The 16,191-nt window shown below is 42.1% G+C and overlaps 1 protein-coding gene and 1 pseudogene across 4 annotated transcripts in view; one reads left to right on the forward strand and one right to left on the reverse strand.

Moving 5' to 3' along the window:
• Positions 1-16,191, reverse strand: part of UBE2F (ubiquitin conjugating enzyme E2 F (putative)) — a 132,005-nt gene that overhangs the window by 35,484 nt on the left and 80,330 nt on the right. For all 4 annotated transcript variants that reach the window (XM_072640591.1, XM_072640590.1, XM_072640592.1 and 1 more), the window contains exon 6: positions 9,065-9,135. In XM_072640591.1, coding sequence (XP_072496692.1) covers positions 9,065-9,135 — 71 coding nt within the window. The remainder of the gene's footprint in view (positions 1-9,064; positions 9,136-16,191) is intronic.
• On the forward strand, positions 6,934-7,619 carry LOC140525319 (PDZ and LIM domain protein 1 pseudogene; annotated as a pseudogene).

Raw genomic sequence — 16,191 nt, forward strand, 5'->3', positions numbered from 1 at the left:
GCATTTTCCTCATAACTGAAAGAAACCAACCAAACAACCAGAGAAGGTAGATTTTGGGGCAGATTCTGAGCCAATCTTTCCCTGCTTCTGGGGAGCTCAAATGTTCCAAAAATTCTCTTCAGCTTTCAACCACTGAAGGAATGTACCTGATTATTATTTAATTAGAGGCTGAGGTCAAAAAAGATTTCTGTATTCTTTTGAGTAGCTACCACATTAACCCAGGCAGAGAAGCCCAGCAACAATCATCATGGTCCAGGTGGGAGTTCAGGGGCAGCACTAGGGACTCAGGACCAGGCTCAGAGGAGAGAAGGGGGTTCAAATGAGAGATGCTATGAAAGTAGAAATGACAGAAGTGGATGACTGATTTTGAGCATGGGTGGCAGAAAAGAGGATGGCAGTGCCCTGGAAAATAAATGGGGGGGGGGGGGGGGGTGTCAGGAGGAGGGAAGGATTAGGGAAAAGATAATGAGTCAGGTTTTGGACATGCTGACTTTAAGATTTCTAGAGGACATCTAGTTCAAGAAGGTTACTGGGCAGTTGGACTTACAAGATGGAAGGTCAGGAGAGAGGTTAGGGCTGGACAAGCAGATCAGTCAAGCAGACTTTCTGCACAAAGATGGTAACTGAACCCACAGGACCTGCTAAGATCATCAAATGAAATGGTAAAGAAGAAGAAGAAGGCTACAGACAGAGCATGGGAACCTCCATGGTTATTGGGTGTGAGGTGGGTGAAGCTCATCAAAAGAGAGAGAGAAGGCAGGAGGGGAGCCGAGAGAGCACTGACAAAACAGGGTAGAGAAAAGAGTTTTGAGAAGAGGAGGAGGATCAATGTGTTGAGGGCTACAGAGGGGTTAAGGATGAGGACTGAGGACTGAGAAAAGGCCACTGGCTTTGGCAGCTACAGGTCAACTCTAGGAAGGATCAGAGAAGCAGGCAGCAAGTACCTGCCTGAAGATCTCTGATGAGAGGAACTTGCCACCACCAGAGGCAGCAGCATCTTAAGAAGGAAATATTGAAAGATGCTCCCAGCTTCCTCATGGATGTTCCTCCTTTTAGAGATGAGGAAACAGAGGCTCACAGAGATGTATGACTTGACCAAGCTCACACAGGTCACACATGTTGAAGATGCTGATGTGTTCTTGTCCCATACTAGGTAGTGCAGTGGACAGAGGACCAGTCTTCAAGTCTGAAAAACCTGAGTTCAAATCTCTCCTTGTACATTTACCAGCTATATGACCCTGGTCATTGCACTGCTCTATGCCTCAGTTTCCCTATCTATAAAATGGAATAACAATAGCACCTGCCTCACAGGCCTGAAGTGGGGATCAACTCTGTCAACCTTAAAGAGCTATAGAAATGTTATTATTATCACTACTATAGTCTAGTGATCTTGGTGTTTCTAAGATGTTTACCTCTGATCTCAGAAAAACAATTTACACATCTGGGCAGAGCCAAGATGGTGGAGCAGAAGGATGGACCTGCTCTAGCTCTCCCTCTATAGCCCATAAAATATTTGTAAAAAATTACTCTAAACAAATTCTAGAGCAGCAAAAGCCACAAAACAACAGAGTGAAAGAGATTTCTAGCCCAAGACAGCCTAGAAGGCTGACAGAAAAGATCTATTGCACTGGGCTCAGAGCAAAACACAGACCAGCCTTGGCCACGCAGCACAGACAGGACTTGGGCAGGCTTCAGGACATGGAAATATGGATAGCAGTTGCAGTTCCCAGATTTCTCAGCCCACAAATGCCAAAGACAGCTTCAAAGGTCAGTAAGACAGCTCTTTCACCTGGGTGAGAGGGGAGCACAGTCTGGCCCTAGTCCTGGTCCCAGGGAGGCAGCAGTCACTTTTGGAGCCCTCAGCCTAAAGACCCTGGGGAACTGAGCAGCTGATCTGGGTCACAGTTCTGAATGGCGGTCCAGGGGTGAGGAAAAGCATTGGCATGGTGGAGCTGGTAGTGACTGTGGAGAGGGAATCCTACTTGCAGGTCCAGAGCAGAAAAGAGTGTGTGTGGGTGCTCACAGACCAGAGCGCAGGCCAGGAAAGGAGTAAACTGGAGGAAATTGGAGGAAATGAGAATTTACAGGTCCTTGGAGAATACCCTCCATTTGACAAAGGACTCAAAAGTCAAGTAACTGGCTGGGAAAATGCCCAAAAAAGGGAAAAAAAATAAGACTACAGAAGGTTACTTTCTTGGTGAATAGGTATTTTCTTCCATCTTTGTGGATGAGGAAGAACAAAGCATAACATCAGAGGAAGACATAAAAGTCAAGGTTTCTACATCCAAAACCTCCAAAAAAATAGGCAATAGTCTCAGGCCATGGGAAGAGCTCAAAAAGGATTTTGAAAATCAATTAAAAGAGGTGAAGGGAAAAACTGGGAAGAGAAATGAGAGCAATGCAAGATAATCATGAAAAGCAAGTAAACAGCTTGCTAAAGGACATCCAAAAACATGCTGAAGAAAACAATAGCTTTAAAAATAGACTAACCCAAATGGCAAAAGAGGTCCAAAAAGCTCACTGAAGAAAATAGTTCTTTAAAAATTAGAATGGAACAGATGGAAGCTAATGACTTTAAAAGAAACCAAGAAATTATAAAACAAAACCAAAAGAATAAAAAAATAGAAGACAATGTGAAATAACTCATTGGAAAAACAACTGACATGGAAAATACATCCAGGAGATATAAATTAAAAATTATTGGTCTACTTGAAAGCCATGATTAAAAAAAGAACCTAGACATCATCTTACAAGAAATTATAAAGGAAAACTGCCCTGATATTTTAGAACCAGAGGGTAAAATAGAAATGGAAAGAATTCACCGATCACCTCCTGAAAGAAATCCCAAAAGGAAAACTCCTAGGAATACTATAGACAAATTCCAGAGTTCTCAGGTCAAGGAGAAAATCTTACAAGCAGCCAGAAGGAAACAACCTAAGTATTGTGGAAATACAATCAGGATAACACAGGATTTAGAAGCTTCTACACTAAGGGATTGAAGGGTTTGGAACATGATATTCCAGAGGTCAAAGGAGATAGGATTCAAACCAAGAATCACCTACCCAGAAAAACTGAGCATAATACTTCAGGGAAAAAAATGGAATTTCAATGAAATAGATGATTTTCAAGCACTCCTGTTGGAAAGACCAGAGCTGAACAGAAAATTTGAAAATAAAAAATAGAAAAAAATATTCAAATACAAGAATCAAGAAAAACATGAAAAGATAAACAGGAAAGAGAAGCCTTAAGGAACTCATTAAAGTTGAACTGTTTACATTCCTACATGGAAAGATATTATTTGTAACTCATAAGACCTTTTTTCAGTATTAGGGTAGTTAGAGGGAATATATATATGTAGGTGTGTATCTATAAGTATGTATGTGTATATTATATACATGTAGGTATGTATATGTACATGGGTACATATGTGTGTAATATATACATATATGTATATATTACACACATATGTGTGTATACATATACATACACATAGAAGACATAGGATGAGCTGAATATGAAAGGAGAATACCTAAAAAAATAAAATTTACTGTTGAATGGAATGTACTAGGAGTAAGAGAAAAGGAGAGGTAGAATGTAGCAAATCATCTCACATAAAAGAGGGAAGAAAGAGCTTTGACAAAGGAGGGGAAGAGGGAGGAGATGAAAGGAAATAAGTGAGCCTTACTCTCATGGGATTTGGCTTAAGGAGGAATAACACACACTCAATTGGATATGGAAATCTATTTCACCCTGCAGGAAGGCAGGAGGGAGGGGGATAGGAAACAGAAGATAATAGAAAGGACAACAAATTGGGGAAAGGGATAATCAGAAGCAAACACTATTGTGGGAAGACAGGTCAAGGGAGAATGTAATAAATGAAGGGCAAGATAGGACAGAGGGAAATGTGGTTAGTCTTTTACAACACAACTATTATGGAAGTACTTTGCATTGTTACACATGTATGACCTATATTGAATTGCTTTTTTGCTCAATAAGGGTGGGTCGGCAGGGAGGGAGAGAATATGGAATTCAAAGCTTTAAGAATGAATGTTAAAAACTGGTTTAGCATGCAACTGGAAATTAAGATATACAGGCAACGGAATACAGAAATTTATTCTGCCCTACAGGAAAATAGAGGGGAAGGGGGATGGAAGAAGTGCAGGCAATAGAACTGAGGACAGGCTGGAGGAAGGGGCAGATGGGGTGAATGCTATCCTGGGGTGGGGGTGGGGAGAGATGGGGAGAACATTGTGAATTCAAGCTCTTGTGAAAGTGAATGTGAAGAACTGAAAAATAAATAAATCTATATACATGTATATAAAAAGTATACCAGCCCAGATAAAAGCTCACAACAACACCAACAACACAATCTATGCACTCCAAAGCTTTTTCCTAACCAGAACACAGTGTTACGGGCGTGATGTGGGGGAAAGGTTTTCTCTCTCTTTATTACAAACACTAACACACTAACATCTTGGCATAAGGATCTGGGCAGAGAGAATACAAGCCAACTGGGACTATTTGTAAGAACTTTTAAGTCCAACAAGAATAAAATGAAACTGTTTTCAACGCACAAATACTTATTAAGAGTCTATTCTGAAGTGGGCACCATTCTAGGCACTAAGGGTGGAAATACAAGGGCAAGCTGGTCCCTGCTCTCCAGAAGCTTCCATACTATGGTATGAACTTAATCACTTAACACGAGATGGTAGAAAGGAAAGAAGTTAAACTAACATTGCATCAAACCCTGGCTAGGTGGAATCCTCAATCAGGATTTCTGAACACTTCAGGACATGAAAACGATGGAGTGTGAAGGACCCCACACAAACCCAACAACTTCCACCATCTTTCTTGAGACTGAGCTGAAATGCCCTGATCTACAGAGGCTCCACCCGCCTGATGTTGGAATGGATCCTGGATTAGCAAAGAAGGGCGTGGCCAGGCTTCTGGGTTTCTTCACTGACGGACTCCATCACCCTGAAGGTCCCCTCCAGCTCAGAATGATAAACTCATCATCCCCCACGCAGTAAATGAGACTAAATCCAAAAGGGACTTCTGGCCAAAGAGAACATTCCAGTGCCCCACAGTCCAGCTAACTGAGATACTAGTCAAGGCATATGTGAAAAATTAATTCTCTTGTTTTGTGGGTTTTTAAACGTTGGGAGAAAATAAGGCTCTTTCCTTTTAAAGAAGCTAGTTGATCAATCAGTCAACAAATATTTCTTAAGCGTTCTCAATGTGCCAGACGTTGTGCTAAGTGCAGAGGTACGAGGCAAAGGCAAACACAGCCTCTACCATCAAAGAGTTAACATTTCAAGGAAGAGGAAGGGGAAACAAAATGTACAGATAAACACAAGCTTCACAGAGAGAGATAAAATAAGCTTACAGGGGAAGGCATCAATAGTTAGGATGATCAGGAAAGGCTTCTCGCACAAGGTGTTTTGAAGCTGAGTCTTAAAGGAAGTCAGGAAAGTAAGAGGCTGAGGTGAGGAGGGAGATGCACAGAGAGAGGTGGGCAATGGAGCTCTGTGTGTGCGAGGAATGGCAAGAAGGCCAACAGATTCCATGGAGGGGAGCAAAGTATCAGAAGATCAGACAGGGAGGAAAGGGCAAGGTCTTGAAGAACTTTAAATGTCAAACTGAAGGTTTTCTATTTGATGCTAGAGACGAGAGAGCCCCTGGGAGTTTACTGAGTAGGGGATGGAGAGGTCACGCTGGCCACAATGATTTAGTAAAATCACTCTGGCATTTGAGTGGAGCATGGCTTGGAATGCGGGAAAGATGGGAAGCAGGAAGACCAATGGGAAGGCTACTGTAACAGTTTAGGCAAAATGTGATGAAAGCCTGGGCTGTACAAAATGTGATGGCGGCTGTGCAAGTGGAGAGAAAGGAGAAATGTTGGGGAGGAGGAAACAAGATTTGGCAAATGCATAGATGTGAGGTGAGAACAGAAGAATGACCCATCAGGAGGTAACTACCCAGCAATTCAAACTGTCATACAGTCTTCCTGCGACCAAAAATCTGCCTCCCAGTACATAAATAAAAAGTATCTACAATAAAAAGTAGAGTCTTTCACCAAAGTCACGTACAGGATCTGAGCTTATGTTGACAACAAAGAGAACCAAGTTTAGGAATAGAAAACTAGGGAAGGTCTGTGTTTACTACCCTGCTTTAGACAGACAAGAAGCATGAGGGTGCTTGGTGCGCAGGAAGAAGACCAAAAAGATCCAAGGAAGGGAAGGAAGGACACACAAACTTTGTATATTTTGCCACTTTTGACAAATTCCCTGCCCCCTTCCCTCAATGGCCCCTGATACATGCTACTGAATTCTCTTCCATGCTGCCTGCCAGCCCCACGCTGTGAAGGTCATCTTCCACTGATATTTATGGCATCTTCAAAGTCATATGTCATTGCTATAGCAGATGACCACAGGTCATAGGAAATTTGTTGTTGTTGCTGTTCAGTCGTTTCAGTCATGTCCAACTCTGTGACCTCATTTTGGGGTTTTCTTGGCAGAGATCTTGGAGGGGTATGCCATTTCATTCTCTAGGTCATTTTATAGATGAGGAAACAGGCAAATAAGGCTAAGTGACTTGCCCAGGGCTACATCATCAATGTGGTGCGATATTTCCTTCTAAGCTGCATCTTAATAGTTTAGACACTATTAAGTGTTTAAGGCCAGAGCTGAAGTCATGAAGATAAGTATTTCAGATTCCAACCCTTGTGTTCTATCCATTTAGCCATGAAGCTGCCCATAGGCCATAGACTTCATAATAAAAAACTCCAATGACAAATTCCTCAAAAATATAAAGAGGGAACCTGGGTACTGCGCTGTGCTGCTCTCTTGTTCTCTTGCTCCTGTTGGCTCCCCATGAGCTCCAAGAGTAAGCCAAATCCCTTCCCTGTTGGTCACATCACTTAGGCTGGGAAACATGAACGCAGAGAAGACTGTTATCCAGGGGCTGGGGGCCTGGGGTTTTCACCTTGTGGGAGGAATGGACTTTGAGCAGCCCCTCATCACTTCTCAGGTGACTCCAGGGAGCAAAACAGCACTGGCTAATGTACGTATTGGGGATGTTATCTTGGCCATTGATGGAGAAAATACCAGAAACATGACTCACTTGGAAGCCCAGAATAAAATCAAGAGCTGCATAGATGACATAACCCTCATAGATGGCAGGAGTGAACATAAAATCTGGTCTCCCCTTGTGACAGAGGAAGGGAAACTCAAATACAAATACAAAATGAATTTAGCTTCTGAACCCTAAAAAGTCTTGCACACAGGAAGAGCCCACAACTGGAGCACCATGTCTTTTGCAGCCAGCCCAGCATCCAGTGCTTCCCCTTGCATCATCACTGCCTAATACAACAACCCGGCCAACCTCTACTCTTCAGAAAACATCTCCAACTTCAATAATGCCCTGGAGTTGAAGACAATGGCCAATGCAGAGGAAAATAATGGAATCTTGGAACACAGTCAGCTTTCAGGTAACATTGGCATAGCTAAAGACTGAGAGGTTAGGTACTCAAGACACAGTAGTCAATGAATATAGCAATCTATTGTTTGATAAACTCAAGGACCCTAGCTTCTGGGATAAGAACTCACTGTATGACAAAAATTGCTGGGAAAACTGGATAACAGTGTGGCAGAAACAGGGCATAGATCAAAGCCTGACATTATACACAAGAATACAGTCCAAATGGATACATGATCTAGGTATAAAGACTGATACTATAAACAAATTAGGGGAGCAAGGAATAGTGTATTAGTCAGATTTATGGAGAATGATGAAATTTATGACCAAATAAGAGATAGAGAACATTATGAAGTGCAAAATGGATAATTCTGATTACATTAAACTGAAAAGTTTTTGCACAAACAAACCCAATGCAACCAAGATTAGGAGGGAAGCAGAAAACTGGGAAAGAATTTTTGCAACTAGTATCTGTTATAAAGGTCTCATTTCTAAAATATAGAGAGAACTGAATCAAATTTACAAGAATACAAGTCATTCCCCAATTGATAAATGGTCAAAGGATATGAACAGAGAGTTTTCAGAGGAAGAAATTAAAGCTATCTATAGTCATATGAAAAAATGCTCTAAATCACTTCTGATTAGAGAGATGCAAATCAAAACAACTCTGAGGTACCACATCACACCTATCAGATTGGCTATTATGACAAAACAGAAAGATGATAAATGTTGGAGAAGATGTCGGAGAGTTGTAACACTAATTCATTATTGGTGGAGCTGATCCAACCATTCTGGAGAGCAATTTGGAACTATGCCCTAAGGGCTACAAAAATGTACATACCTTTTGACTCAGCAATATCGCTTCTGGGACTCTATCCTAAAGAGATCACAGAAATGGGAAAGGGTCCCACGTGTACAAAAATATTTATAGCAGCTCTCTTTGGTGGCCAAAAACTAGAAACCAAGGGGATGCCCTTCAATTGGGGAATGGCTGAACAAGTTGTGGTATATGAATGTAATGGAATACTATTATAGGAAGACTTCAGAGAAGCCTGGAAAGACTTATATGAACTGATGCTGAGTGAATGGAGTAGAACCAGGAGAACTTTGTACACAGCAACATCCACAGTGTGTGAGGAATTTTTCTGGTAGACTTGGTACTTCACTGAAATGCATGGACTTAAAAAAATTTTCAATGGACTCGAGGCAAAACACCTTCCACATCCAGAGAAAGAACTATGGAATTGGATCTCAGATAGAAACAGACCATTTTCTTTTGTATTATGTTTTGTTTTATTTCATTTTATGGTTTCTCCCATTCATTTTAATTCTTCTATGCAACATGTATTTAATAGGAAAGTATATGTAGAACCTATATAAGACTGCACGCCATCTTAGGGAGGAAGTGGGGAGGGAGGGGGGAATGAGGGGAAGAGAGGGGTAAAAAAAATCGAAGATATATGGAAGTGATTATCAAACACTGAAAACAAATAAAATAATTTAATTTTAAAAAATAGAGGACCTTCCTTCCTTCCTCCCTCCCTTCCTTCCTCAGAAGATACAGTACAAGGAAAGTAGTGAAACTTACCTCAGACAGATTTCTCCCATCTCCGTGATGTTGGGGTGCCAGATTCTAGTCAAACATTTTACTTTGGGAGGCTGTAAAACAGAGAGAGGTTACAATGGCATTTTCAAGCAGACAAAAGTCATCGTGACAATATAATATTGGATATAATACTATCGGCAATTTTCATCAACGTTCTTTTTGGCTCAACAGGCCAAGCCCTTCTCCAAACCTGAAATCCAAACACCTTATGCAAAGTACAACTGTCTTTAAACACAGAATCTATGGTTGCTATTTTTACTAAGAATAGTTTCTATAACTTAAGAGCTACATGATTATTTGAATCTAACAACAACTTTTAACTAAGTCCTTCAATGAAAGGTCACTAATTGGGCCTCAGTTTCCTCAGCTGTAAAATACTGGAGTTTGATTAGATGAAGATGAAGTTCCTATCCAATATCCTAGGACTCTAGAACTCTGAACTCTATTAATTATAGCTGGAAATAAACGTTAAGGAAAAGGGAGCTGGGATGGTGGAAGCCTGGCTAGACAATAGTTCCTGTAGGAGGCTTTGAGAGCAGTGCATGTCAACAACAGTGACTTGGAAGCCTCCAAAACTAAGATAATATCAGTGAAGAGAAACATGACATCCTCACCAGAAGACAGAGACCAGTTCTGGACCATACACATAAATTATTTGGACAACCTGGAGGGGAGAGGGTTGGACTCCAGGCCCCATAAAAAGGATCTCAATAAATTGAGGCTATTTATCCTGGAGGAAGAGTTTGGGGGTGAAGGACAGGAAGGATGAGGGGTAATCATAGTCTTCAAAGATCTGAGGAGGGGTATGACTTCCTACTTTTCTTGTCCCCAGGGGGCACAACTGGCTGGCAAGGTAAATCTCAAGGTCTCTTCTCAGTGGCAGAAGCTATGGTTCTATGGGACTGTGGCAACACTTTAGGGTGAATGAGTTTTGGTTAAAGCCAATCAACAAAGGTCAAAGAGATCAGACCCCTGATTGCTGAGCATAATAGGACCACAGAATTGGAGCAGGAGGGACCAAGGAGGTCATCCAGTTTGACTTTCTTATGTTAAAGATTAGGAATCGAGGCCCAGAGGCATTAAATGACTTACCAAAGGTAACAAAAGAATGAGGAGCAGAGTTAGGTTTGAACCAGGCTCCTCTGACTCCAAACCTGGGGCTCTTTCCATTGGGTCACACAAACCCAGTGAAAGAGGAGAGAGGACAGAATACTAGAGGTTGCTGGCACCTGAAAGAGAGATGAGGACTGGTTTTCTAGAGGAGAAAAGGGTAAATAAAGACCAAAGCAGACAGATTTCGGTTTGCCAAGCGTTGGCAGGCTGCCACAAAGAGAAGCTGGGGCCCGTGATATTTTCTCAACCACAAACAAGGATGACTCCATGTCACGATTTATGAGGTCTGCTTTTTCAATAGGACGAGCTTCCTAAAAAGGGAATTGGTTTCCTAGAGATTAACTGGATGCAGAATATCTCCCTGTATTTAAGGAGGAAGGGAAGCTGAAGAGCACCTTAGAATTAAGTTCTACTAAAAAAAAGCTAAATAAAATTTAAGAAGTTTTGGTATTTAGACTGTATTTGGATTAAGTGAGTAGAAAAGGTATTTGAGTAGAATCCCTCCTTCCCTGCTAAAATGAGATCTCAACGAATCTCTCTGGATCTACTTTTTACTTTTAGTGGTATCTAAAAGTCAGCATTAAATAATTTAAGAATATTATATAAAATCAAGAGACAAATACTTATTATCTCAGACACTAGGAACAAAAAAAAAGTCACTGCCCCCAGTGAGCTTACATTCTATGGAAAATGAATGTGTGTGTGTGTGTGTGTGTGTGTACTTCTATACAAAAAAATGGCATCAAGTATATACAAACTGAATAAAAGGTCATTTGGGGGATGGGATGAGACTAGCAGCAAAAGTGAATATGGTACAGCCCATCCCACATCAAAGCAATTTGATTCATCTTTTCCTGGAATGATTTTCAAGGTTATATCATATAAGGATTCAAAAGAGGAAGAAAAAAAGAGATGCTTCTGCATATTTCTTATGCCAGTGGAACCATTTACAAAAAGAAATGAGTTTTTCAAGTAAGAATGAAAAAAGATAACCTTATAGATAGATAACCTTGGAATCTCCAATGAAGCATTTCACTAAAAGTCTAAAAAATTAAGAGTTTATCAGTCTGAATTTTAATGTCTAGAGTAGCTTCGCTGAAGTCAGGCCTACTTAGAAATTTTTTTCTTTTTAAACCATGGGAAGCTATCAGTAGAGAGAAGGAAATATTGACGCAGGATGATGAGAAGAATAGTCAGTTTGCACTTCACAGGACTAGGCAAGGGTGAGATGGCTCAGCATGGCCCACCTCCACTCCTGGGTTCAAGTTTGATAAGGGGAAATCTGGTTATTAACCCCAGACTATTACCTAAGTATAAGCAAGCAGCTCAGGCTGGAGGAGTTTTAATGTTGTTTTTCTTTGTTCTTTTAAGGAGGCTTTAGAATTGGCTTCACAGCTGAGAGTGCCAATAAAAAGGCCTGCTTATGGGAGTCCAGGTCTAGCCCCATTTAGAAACTCTGCTCTCTCTCTCAATCAGCCAAAGCAGCAGTCATGTTAGTAAATATAACAGCTTACATTTAAACACCTTTTTAAGGTTTGCAACACACTGTCCTCATATAACTTTGTGTAATGCAAGTAGGTTTATCCCCATTCTACAAATGAAGAAACTGAGGCTTCGAGAGCTGAAGTGACTGGACTGCAATCACACCGCCTGGCACAATAGAAAGGCCTCCAATGTGCTGCAAGAAGATCGAGGTCCAAACCCACCCTGGTCACCACCTGTGGGGCTCTAAGCTAAGTCACTTCTTTTCCTGAGCTCCATTTCCTCATCTGTAAATGAAAGGGCCGAACTAGCTGGCTGCGGAGGTCCCTCTCCCTTCTAGAATACATCACAGAGTGGGTCTGATTCCCAAGAATCAGGATGGCCTAACACAAAGTGCAGGATTGGTGGGCAGAAGAATCTAGGTTTGACCCCCCCCCCCCCCCCCCCCCCCCGCTATGACCTTAAGCAAGAACTCACTCTGGGCCTCAGTTAAACACTTCCTGTACTTGCTTCACAGTGTTCTTTTTATTTGATAAAGATACCTGTGATCAGTTCCTGACATGTAAAAGCAGGAGGTCAAAGAAAGCCAACAGCCAAGTCTGTGATCACAAGCACCACTCATCTTGTTTCCTTCCAAGTCCTATACAATTAAGTCAGTGGAACCAAAGTAATGTTCGAAAGGCTGTTCCTCCCCATGTGACTCCATTCTGATGAGTTTTTAGTTCAGGCCTTGATCCCATCCTCTCTAGTCCACTGCCCCCCAGAAGCAGTGACTCAGATATTCTATCTCTCAGAGTCAACTGGCTCCTTCCTTGTTAACTACAAATGCCCTCCAAGGCTCCCTCTGCTCAAGGACCCAAGCAGCTCCTCAAGTCAGCATGCTTTATGTCTATTCAAATATCAATCAAGTCTTAAGTCTCATGAACATTTTTATCTTACAGTGCTGTTATGACTTATGCTGGTCTCCTGATTCTGATCACTTCACTTTGCATTAGTTCGATCAAGTCTTTTCAGGTTTCACTCAATTTTCATGCCATAATTTTCAGCTACTCCCCCACCTTAGTTTTTGCCACCACAAAAAGAATAACTGTAAATATTTTTGTAACTACATATCCTTTTCCTTTATCTCTGATCTCTTTGGATGCAGGCCTAGAAATGGTATAAGTGGTTCAAAGAGAGGGCAAAGTTCAGTAATTTGGGAGCTTAGTTCTAATATATTTTTCAGAAGGCCTAGCCCACTTCACAGTTACACTGTGGTCCCCACGGGTGCTGGTTTTCTCACATCTGTCATTTTTATTGATCTTACAGGTGTGGAGTCAGACTGAGGAGCTGCTTTGATTTGCATTTCTCTGTTAGTGATTTGGAGCATTTTTTCACACAGTTGTTAAGCTGGATTTCTTGCCTGCACTAGGAATCTAATATTATTCTTGTTGAAGTAAATTTAGTCAGTAAGAATTTCCATTCTGTGCAAACAGGTAATTTGGACACAGTTAGGTGGCACAGTGGATAGAGCTCTGGGCCTGGCTTTAGATACTTACTAGCTACATGACTCTGGGCAAATCTAATCTCTGTCTGCTTCAGTTTCCTCAAATGTAAAATGGGGAAAATAATAGCACCTTTTCTCCCAGGGTCGTTTTGAGAATCAAATGAGAAAATATTTTAAAAGCACTTAGCAGAGTGCCTGGCACAAAATAGGCACTTAATAAATGCTGGTTTCCTTGAGGTGGATTTTTCCAGCTCTTCCAAGACATCAAATTGGATCATTATAACTACAGAATTTAGTTTTCTGTTATTATTTTAAATTCTTTTAAAGAAGACTTTTAAGTACATATGTAACTTAGGTGTGGTAGAATAAAAATATATACTTCACTGTGAGATGGATTTCCTCTATAGCCAAAGCCATTCTTTGAACAATGCATTTAAAGAAATTCAAAAGTCATGTAGATGTGATAGCTGACATTTCTGGAGAATTTTACTGTTTACTAAGTATCCACTGTCTCTTTGGCTCTTCCAGTCACATCCCTGAAATAAATGCTACAGTTTTTGCTAATCCATTTTGCAGATGAAGAGACTGAGGCTAAGAGTTAGACTGAACCCCTCCTGGGCTGGAGGGGAGATGAGTCTTCCATAAAGCCAGGGCCACCCTGCCTTAGGAGACAGTGGTTTGAACTGAAATCTTGGGGTCTAATCTTAAGGCCCTCCTGTTAACAGCAAGTTTTGTTTTGTTAAAAGTTGAATAACTGATAAGAAGGTGAGAACTCAAGAGCAAAACAGATCCTTGCTGACTAGAGACAACCTGGCACAGCCCTGGCACACAGATGGAACACTTTACTAAGTGCCAGTTTCATTGGAGGTATGTCACAAGGCACTGTGCTGGGTGCAGTGCTGGGCTCTGGCAATAAATAATAAGAGCTAGCATTGCTATATTAGGTGCCAGACCTGTGGGAAGAGCTTTACAAATGATCTTCACAACACTAGGAGGTGGGAGCCATCACCATCATTCCCATTATAGAGATGAGGAAACGGAGACAAATGGGGGTGATAGAGTTGCCCAGAGTTAAACAGTAAGTGTATGAGGCTGCACTTGAACTCAGGTCCTCCTGACTCCAGCCCCAGCGCTCTATCCACTGCCCCTTTGCATTGTACCTCGGCCAGGCCTGAAGCACTGCAGGGGGACACATATATGGATATACACACACTCACAAGTACAATAAAGAGAGTAACTACAAATAAACCCAGAGGTGTTAAATACAATGTAGTGTGAGAGTAGTTGTGGGGATTCTAGGAAAGGCCTCTCAAAATCCAGAAGGATACAGAGATGAGAGAGGGCATGCTGGATGGTGGTTAGCCAGGACAGAAGATGGAATGTGGTAGAGGAGGAGCAGAGAGAAGACCAGCTTGGGTAGAGCTTGGAGGAAGGGAGAGAAAGTCTTACCCATGGAGGCTGGAAAGACATGCTGGGGCCAAGATGGAAAGGGAAAACAAAGACAAACAGAGGAGCTCCTGCTTGATTTCACAGGCAACAAGAGACCATGGAAATCTGGTTAAGGAGCGGAATGGTCAGATCTTCACTTGAGGGTGATCAGGATGGACTGGAGGGGGCAGAGAGAGACACTGCAGGCAGAGAGAGGGGTGGGCAGCAGTTACAGTAACCAAGACCAGAGTTCTCTTTAGCTTTAAATCTGTGATCCTTCTGTTTGGAGAAAATGCCTGGGGTGAGGTGGGGAAGAGGTGGGGAGAAGGTGGGAGAAGGCGGGAGGCAGTTGGAAGTTCTATAGTTTTTTGTCTCCTGCTCTACAAGGAAAGGAAACAACCTGAGAATGAGAACAGGAAATGAACAGTAACAGGGGAGGAAGGGCAAGAAGCTTTTATTAAGTGATTACTGTATGCCAGGCCTTGTGCTAAGCACTAGGGCTACAGAAAAATACAGACCCTGCTCTCCAGGACTCACCATCTAAGGTGGGGGGCAGGGGGGGCGGGGAGACCATACAAACATATACACAGAAGAGACAATACGGGAGGTAAAGGAAATCCTGAGCAGAGGGAAGGCTCTAGAATTAAGAGGCTGGCTCTTAGCGCAGCCAGGAGGCAGGGCTGGGGAGGGAGTGTCCATCCCAGAGGAGTTTTCATAGAGATAATTTGAATTCAAGCTAAGATTCGGCTTGACAATTACTTAAAAAGGTACATAGTAGACTTATGGGTTTTTAAAAGTTTTGCCTAAAATAATGATCTGCCTTTTGTCAAGTTTAGCAGCTTAATTATGACAATTATGATGACAGTCCCATAGCAAAAAAGAAAACCCAATCTCTTCACCAGTTTTAAGCTCCTCTTGCAGTCAGATGCTAATTATAGGAGCAAATCTAATCTAAGGCCCTCTACACCCCAGAGATTCAGTGCCTCAGGTCAAAGACAAGGGAGAAAGGAGCAGAGCTGATAGAACTCAGCACTCCAACTCTCCACTGCACTCCTGCTTCAGGGAGACCATCTTCCCCGGTCACACAGGAGTAAGTGGCAGAGCCAAGAATGAACACCAGAGCTTCTGACTGGGCTGTTTCCCACCCCCAGCTAACAACCAGCCACCTCTCCTACCTGAAACACACCTGAACCACTTAGGCCTCTTAGGGGAGGCTGTGTGCTCCAGGTACACTGCTGTCCCTTGTTGTTGCACCCCTTAATTGGAGACGTGGGATCTACAGGCCAAGGGATCAAGTGTTTACTCCCCACCATGTCCTAACAAGGCCCTCTACCAACACACATCTTCAGCTTCTCTACAACTTGTGTTGTGGCCCTGAGAAAGGAAGTATGTAGCCCAGATCCCAGAGTGGGCCAGAGGCAGATATCCACAGCAATCCTTCTTCCCTCTACATCACACAACTCAGCTTTTAGGCTTTGGCCCCTGGATGATGACATCTCCATGGCAACTTCACTCAGGTTTTATCCAACTTTCACGGTCAACATACTTCTGGCCCTACTTTTGATCCAACTTGAATGGTCAACGTACCTCTGGCTCTACT

The sequence above is a fragment of the Notamacropus eugenii genome, chromosome 2, assembly GCF_028372415.1.
Source record: "Notamacropus eugenii isolate mMacEug1 chromosome 2, mMacEug1.pri_v2, whole genome shotgun sequence".
Taxonomy (NCBI): Eukaryota; Metazoa; Chordata; class Mammalia; order Diprotodontia; family Macropodidae; genus Notamacropus; species Notamacropus eugenii.